Source organism: Dipodomys merriami, unplaced genomic scaffold (assembly GCF_024711535.1).
Source record: "Dipodomys merriami isolate MVZ:Mamm:240054 unplaced genomic scaffold, mDipMer1.0.p SCAF_6, whole genome shotgun sequence".
NCBI lineage: Eukaryota > Metazoa > Chordata > Mammalia > Rodentia > Heteromyidae > Dipodomys > Dipodomys merriami.
Window position 1 is genome coordinate 11,901,283 of NW_027206179.1, and position 14,213 is coordinate 11,915,495.

The following is a 14,213-nucleotide window of genomic DNA, read 5'->3' on the forward strand; positions in this document are numbered from 1 at the left end:
AAAGGAACCTATACTAATTAGCCAATTGAGGGAGGAAAAAAAAATCACCTTATTGAAAACATCTCTTTAATGATAAAATTCAAAACATATTCTCCTTAGGCAATTAGAAAAACAAGTATATACAAATTAGCAGGAAATAAAGAAAAATGATAAGTTCAATCCACAAAGAAATACCTTCAAAGGAGAATATTCCCCAAATCTTAAAAACACAAACTAGCCGGGTGCTGGTGGCCTGTAATCCTAACTACTCAGGAGGCTAAGATCTAAGGATTGTGGTTCAAAGCCAGCCTGGGCAGGAAAAGCCATGAAACTTTTTTTTCTGGGTCTGGTCGTGGGGCCTGAACTCTGGGCTAGGCGCTGTCCCTCAGCTCTTCAGCTCAAGTCTAGCGCTCTACCACTTGAGCCACAGCGCCACTTCCAGCTTTTGTCTTTTTGCTTATGTGGTGCTGAGGAATCGAACTCAGGGCCTCATGCATGCAAGGCAAGTGCTCTACCACTGAGCCACCTTCCCAGCCCAGCCATGAAACTCTTATCTCCAATAAACTAACAGACAACAGGAAGTGGCACTGTGGCTCAAGTGGTGGAGCACTAGCCTAGAGATGAAGAGCTGAGGGACAGCGCACAGGCCCAGAGTTCAAGCTCCATGACTGACCAAAAAAAAAACCACAAACTAAAACAAGAAGTTTAACCTTTCAAACTGAAAAAGTTTTATAGGTTTTAAATAGTTACCATGAGCATGTTGGGAATGAAAAGTTACAGGGGATACTCTTCTATAATCAGATGGATGTAAGGACAAGCTGGCACAATCCTTCTAGAAAGAATCTGACAATGAATCTCAAAGACACAGCATGTGGATGTACACACATGCAAACATGTACATACTGCGAACACACATGAATGAGCACACCTCCAAGGATTCAGCCTAAAAGTTGTCATAGATTTGTGCAAACTTAAGACTGATCAGGAAACCACTGGACTCCTCAGCACAGGGACCCATGTGCACATTCAGTCCCCAGGGGAACCCACCCCTCTCACACTAGTGCTGATGGCCTCTCCTGACAACCTGCATCTCGTAGTCTAACCAGCCCTATTTGCTGTCTACACCATTTTGTGCCAGCTCTAGTCGTTAGTAAGAGGCTAGGAATACAATCTAGATGGTTGCACACATGGTTTCTATACATCTTTCATTCTTCACCTATTCTACCAAAGTCAGAACTCGATATTCTGGGATGGTTCATGTAAAAAACTGGAATGGATGGACCCATTTCCCAAGAATCAGCTTTCATTCCATATCCAAGGGTGTACTGCTGGTCTGGATCTAAAATAAAGGGTCTAGCTCTGTGTCATGTTTATTTCCTACCTCCTCAGCAAGTCCAAGTCTACAATTTCCAAGCATGTTGACTAAACCTACAGCTGTTAAAATCATGTCAGGAAAAAATGGCTGGCAGGAAAATCCTGGCGGTGCATGGTGGCACAGATCAGACAAGGCACATCTTTGCAAAGTACTAACTGAACAGGAACAGATCAAATCCCAATTGCTCACAGAGAACTCAACTAGGGACAATTTCATATTCTTCCTTAAAAAAAAAAAATCCAACAACTAAGAATACTTTAACAATGAGAAGAAATATTACCTGGACCTAAATTCCTCCTGTGGAACTTCTACTAAATGGATCACAGAGAGGGATTACGACAGAGAAGCCTGGTGGTGACTGGACTTCTCCACAGAATGACACAGTAGGGGCCTAAGTGGAACACCCCAGCAGATGCCCCAGAAGGGAAGGGGAAAAAGCCAAGTCCAGCCTGCCCAGGCATCTGCCCATCTCCTAGCATCACCTCACAGTATTTAATCTAATTTCCTAGATTCCAAGTGCCACAATGTGGCAGGAGACCAAAGTATCCAGCGCACAAGCATCACTGTCACCAGGGTCATCAGACCCCAGGAGAGACACCGGTGTCAACCAAACACTGCATGTGGAACTGAAGCATGCAAACACAGGGTTCGCACAAAGAACCCTGTGTTTGCATGCACAGTTCAAGCACCATGGAGGAAAAGAGCATGACTCTTCATTCAGGTCCCACATCACCTTGGCCTGACAGAAGAGTGTTAGACCAGACCCCACACAACTTACAAACATGCAGTATGGAAGCCCTCTGGGCTCACAGGAGTCTATCTGGCTAGCCAGCAATCTGACTGCAGACAGCATGGTCCAGGCCCCATGCAGGGTCAGGAGTCACGATAGGCAGCATCAAATAGCCACTGCTATGTGGAAGAGAAGGTGCCTGGAGTGAAGGGACACCTAGCTGAACCTTGAATCCAGGACTACTTTGCTATGTCCAGCCTGGCCCCTAAGACATGCCTCCTTGCAGCCTGTTTCAGGGCCGGTACTTCTGATTAAACTGAAATTTTCTGGCTTTTAACAGTGCCTTAACTTTCTCTACCTTCATTCCCTGTGGACAGATACGCTGGCCCACAAAGCTGGTAGACAGTGCTCCATTCAAGGGCTGAGCCTACCATCCTGCCCTTCAATCACCCTCAAGGTAAAGAAGCATCCATTCCCACCACACACCAATTTCTGTAGGGAGGGACTGTCATGATGAGTTTTCTCTAGCCCTGAATGCCACATCTAGGTCTGGGAAGCATTGTTTGGTTCTTCATCACTAATCTGAGCTGGTAATGAACTGGGCCTTAGGCAGTGCCACTGAACAGCTGAGTGGTACTTAGTCTTCAGCTCTCAAATATAGCTTAGGGAGATGTTTTCATAAACCACCAGGAAACAAACTGACAGCACTGAGCAGCTCTCAAAGCCAAGGGTTATGCTGGGCGCCGGTGGCTCACACCTGTAATCCTAGCTACTCAGGAGGCTGAGATCTGAGGATCTCAGTTCAAAGCCAGCCCAGGCAGGAAAGTCCATGAGACTATCTCCAATAAACCAATAGAAAATCAGAAGTGGCGCTGTGGCTCAAGCAGTAGAGCACTCGCCTTGAGCTGAAGAGCGCAGGGACCCAGAGTTCAAGCCCAATGACGGTCCAAAAACAATAAAAACAACAAAAAAAAGCCAAGGGTAATGGATGTTGGGCACTACCTTACCAGCCACAGTACACTAACCAGTCAGATAGCCGACCTAATGACAAGACTCTTGCACTCAGAGCATGCATTTGATCCCAGTTAACTGAGGGGTTTAGGTTTGAGAGCCTCTACTAGATGTCAAAATCCAGATGTCTAATTATACTGAGCCTAATCTGTTCCCTATGGGAATAAAGCTATGGGCTATGTACTCTCAGTTCTCCTATCCAAACTTCCAAGTCCTGGGATTACAGGTATATGCCACCACACCCAGCCACTCAGCTTCTCCACAGATCTGAGGTATGTCTGGATGACTTAGAATACCTAATTCAACACAAATGCTCCATAAGTAGCTGCTACCCTGCACTATCCAGGAGTCATGGCAGGCAACGGCCTGTGTATGCTCAGTGCCAACAGAATTTTTTTTATCGGAAGTTGGCTGAATCTGAAGGTGCAGTACTTGTAGGTAAGGAGGACTGGCCACATTCTGACTCACATACCCTGCACATGGAACTTGGGGGGAGTGATACAGGACCCTAGTCAGTGTTTTCCACAGTCCAGCACAAGTTTTCCAAGGACTTTTTATGACAGGAGCATCTACCTCCCTTTCCACTTACAAACCTGCTCCAATGCTGGCCAAGTCTAAGAATATGGGACTTCTCAGCTGGAGCAACCAGGATCACAACTTCATGGGCAATATATACGCCGGCACTGAACTTGACAGAGGAACTTCATATCCTGTTTCCCAAGGTTTCTCCACTCCCTATAGCATGTAACCGTTACCAAGGCCTCATCTGCTCACACACTATGAACAAGGACTGCCCTGCCTATCCACACCTACAGGTCTGCCTGGACCACCACTGAGAAAACAAGCATCTCAGCCATTCCCCTCAATGTCTCATCATGATCTTCAAGGCATTTCATCATCTCCATGCTTGTTCTCTTCCACATGGCCCCAAACTTAACTCTTCCCACATGCTCAGTGTCCTACGGAACCCTAGCCGATGGCACCCCACTCAACCAGTTAGATTTTTTTTTTTTGGTCCGTCATGGGACCTGAACTCTGGGCCTGGGCACTGTCCCTCAGCTCTTTACCTCAAGGCTAGTACTCTACCACTTGAGCCACAGTGCCACTTCTGGCTTTTTCTGCTTATGTGGTGCTGAGGAATCGAACCCATGCATGCAAGGCAAGCACTCTACCACTGAGCCACCTTCCCAGCCCCAACCAGTTAGATTTTATCTGATGAACTACTGCTAAGAAACACTCCATAGCTCCTTCATGTCCTCCTGCAGCACTAGTTGTGAATCCTCTAAACCTCAAATGTCACACCTGTGACCCTAGCTACTCCTAGATCTGAGGATCACGGTTCAAAGCCAACCAGGGCAACAAAAGTCTGAGAGACTCTTGTCTCCAATTAACCTCAAAATGCCAGAAGTGAAGCTGTAGATCAAGTGGTAAAGCACTAGCTTTGAAGCTTTGAGCACAAAAATTCAGGGACAGGGCCCTGAGGTCAAGCCCGAGGACCAACACCAAAACAAAAACAAAAAAACCCTAAATGTCACACCCCACACGTTACCACCTGGTCGGCTACAAAATGGCCAATACTTGACTGTCTACAACCTCAGCTTCCAGTCCATGCAAACACTCTGACTTCTTCCAGCCTGAAAAGCCTGGCTGATTCTCAGCCTGCAGACCCTGTTCCCCCCACAATCCGTTCCCCTCTCACACCATAATGGATGACCTGAAGTCAGCACCAGGGGCATCAGCTGGCCTCATGGTGATTGTACTGGAGGGGTGTTCAGTCCTCCTCTGGTCAGACAACAGAGCCTGACCCCGTGCCAGTCATGTCCATGGGTCTCTCTCCATAGAACACCAAGAAAACAAAACAGAAGAACCACATCAGTAAGGGACCTAAGTGTTTAGTCACTAAAAGTACAATATGTCCTGGAACTACCTACCCTACAGAGGCATGGCATGAGCAACCCCGGTGAAAGACTGTCCCAAACCTAGCAGCCTATTGGGAATGTTGCCACATAGCTCTCATCTTTAAGGCACATACACAAGAGGCAGCATGGTTACCCATCAACACAACTGAAGATGACAAGTCAACTTACCATTCACACACAGACTAAGACTATAGCTTAAAGACACTAAGTTCCCCTACAAGCTACGTGTCTTCCAAAAGCAGGTCCAGAGCTGAACAAGAGGAAGGCACTGAATGTGTGTGGGCCATTCAGCATGGCTCCCCTGAAAGCCTACAGCCTTTGAGGCTGTAGAAAAGCTTCCACACTTGTTACTCCTCAACCTGAACACAGGCTTACCAAGCCTCACTGCACTTTGGCTGATGGCAGTCCTATATAGTAAATAAATGAGCAAAAAAGCTTCTTTTTTGCCATGTCTGTGACAGAACACATCCTAAGAAATGCTAAAGGACACAGGTGATGTTTACAGGATCTAAAGGGATACTATGAAGAATTGCCCAAGCAACAACAACAGATATACATAAAAGCCAGTCTCTTCATACCACTTTAAAAAATCATTCAGAATATTAAATAGCCTCATGACAAATACAAAGCTATGCTAACATTTATGGCTTATGAATCACCAAATGTCACCTTTCTGAAAAAATGTGCTGAAGATGAAGTGGGTATTTGATCCATGGAAGCTGAATGATTATTCCACAGATGACCCAAGGCAAGTGCAGTGTTTACTCTGGGCCAGCCATGCCAAGCAGCTTCCTGTGCAGAAGCCCCCTAGAAAATGCTAAGCTCTGCCCCATTCCCTTAGTCAGAGAATGTCTCCAAACTATAATGTTAGTATAGACTCGAAAGAATTTAGGAGTCCAAGTAGCACTACCCAAGCACACAACCTGCTGTCAAGGTCTCCCTTACCAAGAACATTGGTACAGAGGTGAGGCACTGTATCCTGCCGCCTTCCTTTAAAAATTCTCAAAATAAACACCCTGTAGTTCACACGTTTGTCATCCTGAAAGGCAGAAAGCTATTAAGAGTGATGTTCAAGCCGGTGTGCAGCTTGAGGCAAACATACTTACATCTTTTGCCATGTTATCAGGTCCAGGAACCCAAGGCAATACTGTGCACCCTCCTCAGAAGAAAATGGATTTTTCTGTTAAAAAGGGAAAGACAACTAATGAGTAAATATGATAAAGAAGTTGGACCTTCATTGCATCTCAAAGGAAATGTCTGAGGAACTGGAGCAGCCTCCAGGCAGCCGCCGCCCCCTCCCCCCCAGCCCGACCCTGACAGCGCAGCTGGCCAGGAAGATCCCCTTCCCCTCTCCACATGGAAACGCAGCCCCGCACCCAGCGGGGACGCGGGGGACAAGGTTCACCCCACTGGAAACAGGGCCCCAGTGAGGGCACGGAGTCCCCACTGGGGCAGGGCGCCCACCGCGCATGGGGCGCCCACCGGGCAACGGGGCCCTCACCAGGGCGCCCACCGCGCACGGAGCGCCCACTGGGCAACGGGGCCCTCACAGGGGCACGAGGCCCCCACCGGGGCGCCCACCGTGCACGGGGCGCCCACTGGGCAACGGGACCCTCAACGGGGCGCGCGGCCCTCACAGGAGAATGGAGCCCCCACCGCGCACGAGGCCCTCACCGGGCGCGCGCGGCCCTCACCGGGGCACGGGGCCCCCACCGCGCACGAGGCCCTCACGGGACGCTCGGCCCTCGCCAGGCACGGGGCCCTCACCGGGTGTGGGGCCCTCACCGGGCGCGCGCGGCCCTCTCCGGGGCGCGGGGCCCCCACCGCACACGAGGCCCTCACGGGACGCGCGGCCCTCACCGGGGCTCGGGGCGCCCACCGGCACCAGGCCCTCACCGGGCCCCAGGGCCCCCGCCGGGCTCCGCCCGAGCCCCGCGCAGCCGCGCAGGCTCCCGCGCAGGCGTCCGCGGGGACCCGGGGCCTCGCCGCCCCCACCTGTCACTAGGCCCGACCGGCCAACCCCGCGCGGGCGCCGCGAAGGCCAGGAGACCCTCCAGGCCCCCTGCGCCCGGGTGGAGGAGGCCGAGGCCCAGACTCGCCGCGCGGCGGGGGTGGGGGTGGAGGGGAAAGGGCCGGACGCGGGAACGGGGCCGAGGCGGGAACGGGGCCGGGGCGCCCCGCGTGCCCAGCCCGCGCCCTCCCGCCCGGCCCCGCCGCACCTGGCTGCCGGGCGGCCGTGCTGGGCGCGCGGGGCGCTGGCGGCCAGGCGTCGGGCGCGGGGCCCAGCCCGGAGGTCTGGCCCTGGCGGTCCCTGCCCTGGGCCAGCGGCGCCGGGACGCGGGCTCACCCTGGGCCGAGCGTCGGGCCGGCGTGACGTGTACGCGGCGCGGTGACGTGGGCGGCGGCGGGCCCGCTCTGCGCAGCGCGCCTGCGCTCCTTTTCGCGCCTTCGCGGCCCTCCTCCTCCCCTCTCCCCCACCCCCTGCCCCTCCCCCTCTCCCTGGACCCGGCTCGTTCCTCCCGCCGGGGCTGCCCGCCCTGGGGCAGGGGAGGGGCCTGCGCCTGCGCGCCTGCTCCAGGAGCGGTGTCCAGGCTTCAGCACCCGTGTTCTGTGCCTGCTGGTGCGTGCTCGCGCGCTTGTACAAGCACCGGTGTGTGTGTTCCTCTGCGTGCATGTGCATGCTTCGGTGTGCACACCTCCACGTGTGCACACGTGTCGTCCTGCTGTGTTCACTTCTATGAGCGTGTGCACACCTCTACATGTGTGCACGTATATGTGCACTGAGAGCTTGCTCTCTGCACACCTGTGTGTGCATGCATTTAGAGTGCAAGCCACATGTGTTCCTGCCTGTGTGTACATGTGAAAGAGGAAATCATGTTTGTGCATATTGCTGTGTGAAGAGTATACGCACACACACATGTGCTCACATATGTCCTTGACATACACATGTGTTGGTGCATAGAGGAGTTCCAAAGTGCACACACAAGAGAAAGGGGCCCAGGTATAGATGTGCCCTTGAGAGCCTGTATGCACGCCGGAGTTGGGAGCCTTACACTACAGAGGGCAGGGAAAGCAGGTGGTGTGTGTGCAAAAAATGTACTGGAGACCCAAGGAGGGATGGAGACTCCTGCTGCTTCTCTACCAGTGCTCTCTATGCCTGGATTCCCAGTGTTTCCCCAGGGAAAGCAGTGGCTTCCTCACCTGATGTCCAACCTAGGAGCCAGGCCAGAGGACCCTGGGAGGAGACAGGCTGGACGTGAGTCTATCCAAATGAGAGATAAAACGACACATTTATGCTAGGAATTTTCAAAGTAGAGCACTTACAGCAATGTTCATAATGGTGATAGGCTTTCATTATAAACATCATTTTGGGGGGGGGTCCTAATAAGCTAAGACGTTGGGGGCCAGGACAATTCAACTCATGAACTGGTAGCTGTTCAGACCCTTTCCTGGTGCCTAGGAAGGAACAACTATCCACCAAGCAACCACTCTGGCAGCTGGCTGGGCCACCTCAGTCAGCACTGGCTGATACGAACACTTTGTGGACACCTTGAGGAGGCTACACTGCAACTTGCAGAAACATAACTCCAAGATCCAGGATACACGGTCCTGGCAATGACTTTCACATGGCTTATTCTGCATGGTTTGCTATCGCAAGCTGTAGGGAACCCTACCTGCCATGTTCACTCAGATCAGAGGGGTCTGGTAGTCCAGCAGGAGGCTTGTGATTAGTACAAAGTCCTTACTTGCATGAAGGACTGTGTTGTGGTTGATGCAAACACCCTTGCCACGGGCTGGGAATGTGACTTAGTGGTAGAGTGTTTGCCTCACGTGCATGAAGCCCTGGGTTTGATTCCTTAGTACCACATACACGGAAAGAGCTGGAAGTGGTGCTGTGGCTCAAGTGGTACAGTATAATCTTGAGCACAAGAAGCTTAAGACAGTGCCCAGGCTCAGAGTTCAAGCCGAAGAAGAAGAAGAAGAAGAGGAGGAGGAGGAGGAGGAGGAGGAGGAGGAGGAGGAGGAGGAGAAGGAGGAGGAGAAGAAGAAATAATGAATATTAGCTGGGAAGAAGAAGAAGAAGAAGAAGAGGAGGAGGAGGAGGAGGAGGAGGAGGAGGAGGAGGAGGAGGAGGAGGAGGAGAAGAAGAAGAAGAAGAAGAAGAAGAAGAAGAAGAAGAAGAAGAAGAAGAAGAAGAAGAAGAAGAAGAAGAAGAAGAAGAAGAAGAAGAAATAATGAATATTAGCTGGGAAGAAGAAGAAGAAGAAGAAGAAGAAGAAGAAGAAGAAGAAGAAGAGGAGGAGGAGGAGGAGGAGGAGGAGGAGGAGGAGGAGGAGGAGGAGGAGGAGGAGGAGGAGGAGGAGGAGGAGAAGAAGAAGAAGAAGAAGAAGAAGAAGAAGAAGAAGAAGAAGAAGAAGAAGAAGAAGAAATAATGAATATTAGCTGGGCACCGGTAGCTCACACCTGTAATCCTAGCTACTCAGGAGGCTGAGATCTGAGGATCATGGTTCAAACCCAGCCCAGGCAGGAAAATCCATGAAACTCTTATCTCCAATAAATCACCAGAAAAACCGGAAGTGGTGCTGTAGCTCAAGTGGTAGAGAAGTAGCTTTGAGCTGAAGAGCTGAGGGACAGTGCTCAGGCCCAGAGTTCAAGCCCCACGACCTCAAAAAAAAAAAAAAAAAAAAAAGACATGCCAGGTGTCAGGCAAGTAGGTGACTTTCTATTGTGAGGATCTCATCTGGCAGTGAAGCCTTCCTGGCAGTCCTGAGATGGCTTAAAAGGTCACAATGTAGGGCTGGGAAGGTGGCTCAGTGGGAGAGTGCTTGCTCTGCACACATGAAGCCCTGGATTTGATTCCTCAGCACCACATGCACAGAAAAGGCCAGAAGTGGGCATTGTGCTCAAGTGGTAGGGCACTAATCTTGAGCTGAAGAGCTGAGGGACAGCACCCAGGCCCAGAGTTCAAGCCCCACAACTGACAACATAAACAAAAAACAAAAATCACATGGTCCTGGGGCTTCAACTCAGGGCCTAGGCACTCTCTCTGAGCTTTTGTCATCAATGCTAATGCTCTACACTTGAACCACAGCTCTACTCACAATTTTTTGGTGTTTAATTGGAGATAAAGAGTCTCATGTACTTTCCTGCCCAGCTAGCTTAAAACTATGATCCTCAGATCTCAGCCTCCTGAGTAGCTAGGATTACCCATATAAGCTACCAGTGCCCAGCTCTTGCCTCCTTTTGATCTACTTTCCTTTTTCCTTTGCTTTGCTCTTTTTCTTTTTTTTTTTTTAATTGTATTTTATTTTATTTGAGAACATACTGTACAGAGGGGGCTTTGCTCTTTTTCTTGAAGCACCAAATATTGAACCTAGGACCTTACACATGCTAAACAAGCACTTTATCACTTGGACTTTGCCCCCAGCCCAACTTTTCCTTATAATTAGTAGGGCAGTGTGAACTGGTAACTAAGATGAAAGTGGAAGTAGAACACAAACAGCAGTGAGGAGGCTGATGGAGGTTGGGCCAGGAACAACTGGGAACAGAGGCAGCAAAGGGACAGAAGAAAGGTGAGAGACACTAAAGAGCTGAGCTTGAAAACAAGGTAGAAGGCTGTGGAATAGCTGGAGACCGAAAATTGTGGACCCCATTTAACGAAGAGTTCCCGGAAGCTGCCAAATCTTAGAAATCCAGTGTCCCAGCCATTGTAGACCTAGGGGCTATAGAACACCAGCTGCTTATTAGGGGCAAGGAGCCTAGCAGCTGTAACATGAATGGGTGTAGGAGTTGGGAGTCTCAGCATCTAACACCCATCTAGGAGTTTCAACATTCACAGATGCTGTTGCTGCTGCTGTCACTTCTCACAGCTGCTGGGAGCATAGGGTCAACAACAGCTCCCAAGTGCCAGCCAGGGCCACTGATGGCTAAAGGAGGGAGCAGTATGTCTCCTATATGAGTATATAGATCCAGAAGTCTCTAGTGGCCTGGTACTCCAAAATCTGGGACTCTGCACACTAGAAGAGCTCCTCCACAACTACTCACAATTCTGTCCAGGAAGAGAGTGACAATTGGTAACGCAAATATCATGGCTTCATGAAGCACTAGGTTAATTAACATCCATGGAGGACTTTGAGCACAGACTAAAGGCCTCACTCTGAATATGCAACATATTATTATAGGATACCCTACTTCATATGCATTACAATTAGCCACTTTCATGCTGATTATGCCTGCTCCTACCTCTCAAGTAAAGTTCCAACTTCTTAAACTACCAACTAATTAGCAATGGTTGTTTCTGAGTCAAAATTCGTGTATAGAGCCTTAAAATGGCTGATGCCCATCCATCTCCACCTTCAGTGGAGCAGGAATGTAAAGATCACATGCTGACCCTCCCACCTATAGTTAACAAGGTCAGATTTCCTGACCAGGTGGAGTGGCTTCAGGTGCCAGCCATCTTTAACATGCAAGTGTTTTGTTTAGAGCACACTACTCACTTCATTGGGAGATGCAGGGTCAACAAGGCATTCTAGAGGCCCAATGGACAGGAAACTGATGATGGTGAGTGAAGAAACCAAGACAGGCATTGGGGCCAGAAAACACGGAAAAGTTTGGGGGATAGATTAGCTACAGGTTAAAGTTTACAGTTCTTCTGTGGACTGACCTGCTCCTGGGATGATGGTAACTAGGAAGCACTGCAGTTAACTACAACTTTTTTTTTTTTGTCGGTTGTAGGGCTTAAACTAAGGGCCTGGGCACTGTCCCTGAGCTTTTCCCCACAATGCTAGTTCTCACAGCACCACTTCTGGTGACTAATTGGAAATAAAGGTCTTGAACTTTCCTGCCCAGCTGGCTTTGAATCACGATCCTCAGATCTCAGCCTCCTGAGTATCATAGTCATGAGACACTGGCACCCAGCTCAAGTAAGTTTCTTTAGTATGTCTTCTCACAGAGTGTAGGACGGCTCTAGTGACTCTGTTCTGTAACTTCAGAATGTGTTTTCTGCTGCCATTATGAGAACCGTTCTATACCAGCTTGTTAGGTCCAGGGCTCTGATCTGCTGCCTGGTTCTATCCAATATCTAAAATAGGCACTGAAAATTCTTATTACTGTGGAGATATTTCTCTCCCTCTTCATGGCTATATTTAGAAGCTCTGATGTTTGTGCACACACACACATATGTTCTTGGTTAACTGGACTCTTTTTTTTTCTTTTTGGTTGGTGGTGGGTCTTGAACTCTGAGCCTGGGTGCTGTCCCTGAGCTCTTCAGCTCAAGGCAAGTACTCTACCCTTGAGCCACAGTGCCACTTCCGGTTTTCTAGTGGTTAATTGGAGGTAAGAGTGTCATGGACATTCCTGCCCCAGCTGGCTTTGAACTGCCATCCTCAGATCTCAGCATCCTGAGTAGCTAAAGATTACAAGCGTGAGCCACAAGCGCCTGGTTAACTGGATCGTTTAACAATTTTTTTTTTTTTCTTTTCTTGTCAGTCAGGAGCTTGAACTCTGGGCCTGGGCGCTGTTCCTGGGCTCTTCAGCTCAAGACTAGCACTCTACCACTTGAGCCACAGCACCACTACTGGCTTTTTCTGTGTATGTGGTACTGAGGAATCAAACCTGGAGCTTCATGCATGCTAGGCAAGCACTCTACCACTGAGCCACATCCCAGCCCCACAATCAACCTTTTTTTTTATAATGTCCTTGTCTTTTATGACACTCTTACTTAAGATCTGTTCTGCTGGATATGAGTAGAACCACTTCTGCTCTTTTTCATTGACTATTTGCATGCTTTCCCATCCTTTCCCTTTTAGCTGATATGCCCACAGATCTAAAGTTTCTTTTGTAGGTAGCATATACATGAAACCTACTTATCATTCTGACAATATATATTTTTGATTGAGTTTAGTCCATTTCATTTTTATATATTTTTGCCCATTTATAACATTCATTTATGCATTTTTTCATATAAAAATTAGTTATAAACCAGAAACAATACATTTGGCCTTTTTGTTCATATACTTGACATGTTGATTTCTTGGGAATGGCTATTTGTTTTTTCTGGGTCCGGTTGTGAGGCCTGAACTCTGGGCCTAGGCGCGGCGCTGTCCCTCTGCTCTTCAGCTCAAGGCTAGAGCTCTATCACTTGAGCCACAGCGCCACTTCCAGCTTTTTTCTTTTTGCTTATGTGGTGCTTCAGGCATGCAAGGCAAGCGCTCTACCACTGAGCCACCTTCCCAGCCTGGGAATGGCTATTTCTTTATGCGACTATTATCTACTGTCCTATCTTAAAATGAAGGACTGCCTTGAACATTTCTTCTAGGGCAGATCTAGTGGAAACAAACTACTACAATTTGTTTAATTTGAAATGTCCTACCATCTTATTGATTGTATAGAGGTTTTAACCCAGGGCTTCATGATTGCCCTCTATAGTCTGAGAGAGAGAAAAAATAAAATAAAAAAGACCCCACCTCTTTTCTGTTTTAGTTTGCTTTTCAGATAGGCTCTTGCCTTTATCTGGAGCTGACCTTAGACCACGATCCTCTTTTGTCTGCCTCCTGTGTAGCTGGGAATCCAGCATTTGCCACCACTCTCAGCCTTTTTATTTTGTTGTTGGTTGTGGGGCTTTAACTCAGGGCCTGGGCTCTGTCCCTGAGTTCTTTTGCTCAAGGTTAGCACTCTACCACTTTAAGCCACAGCTCCATTTCCAGAGTGTCACAGACTTTTATGTGTGGGCTGGCCTTGAACCATGATCCTCAGATCTCAAGTCAACTGAGAAGCTAGGATAACAGACAAGCCACCAGTGCCAGGCTTGTCTTTTTTTTTTTTTGGGTTGGTAGTGGGGCTTGAACTCTGGGCTTGGGCGCTATCCTCAGCTCTTCAGCTCAAAGTGAGCACTCTACGCTTGAGCTACAGCACCAATTCCAGTTTTCTAGTGGTTTATTGGAGATAAGAGTCTCACGGACTTTCCTTGCCTGGGCTGATTTTGAACTGTGATCCTCAGATCTCAGCCTCCTGAGTAGCTAGGATTACAGGCGTGAGCCAGTGGCACCTGGCTATGTCTGTCTTATTTTTGAAGAGTAGTTTTATCAGACATAAAATTTGTAATCAAGGGGCTGGGAAGGTGGCTCAGTGGTAGAGTGCTTGCCTTGCATGCCTGAGGCCCTGGGTTCGATTCCTCAGCACCACATAAGCAAAAAGAAAA

At 49.2% G+C, this 14,213-nt stretch overlaps 2 protein-coding genes across 6 annotated transcripts in view; one reads left to right on the top strand and one right to left on the bottom strand.

Moving 5' to 3' along the window:
- The window catches only part of LOC138813951 (transcription factor Dp-1), a 47,123-nt gene extending 39,732 nt beyond the window's left edge, over positions 1–7,391 (bottom strand). For 3 of the 5 annotated variants that reach the window (XR_011367881.1, XR_011367880.1, XM_070002564.1), the window contains exons 1-2: positions 7,234–7,355; positions 6,121–6,194 (exon numbers count right to left, since the gene is read on the bottom strand). Coding sequence is in view for 3 of the 5 variants with exons in the window: in XM_070002564.1 (XP_069858665.1) it covers positions 6,121–6,132 (12 nt within the window). In the remaining 2 variants the exon portion in view is untranslated. The other 2 variants (XM_070002565.1, XM_070002566.1) reach the window with 2 other exon arrangements.
- Positions 6,484–7,407, top strand: LOC138814299 (basic proline-rich protein-like). Its single transcript, XM_070003304.1, has one exon. It carries the CDS (start codon positions 6,484–6,486, stop codon positions 7,405–7,407), a length of 924 nt encoding a protein of 307 aa, XP_069859405.1.
- Positions 7,408–14,213: the final 6,806 nt, after the last annotated feature.

What these genes read in the sequence shown, in the direction of transcription:
- LOC138814299 (XM_070003304.1), top strand. Translation starts at nt 6,484, where the DNA reads ATGGGGCGCCCACCGGGCAACGGGGCCCTCACCAGGGCGCCCACCGCG.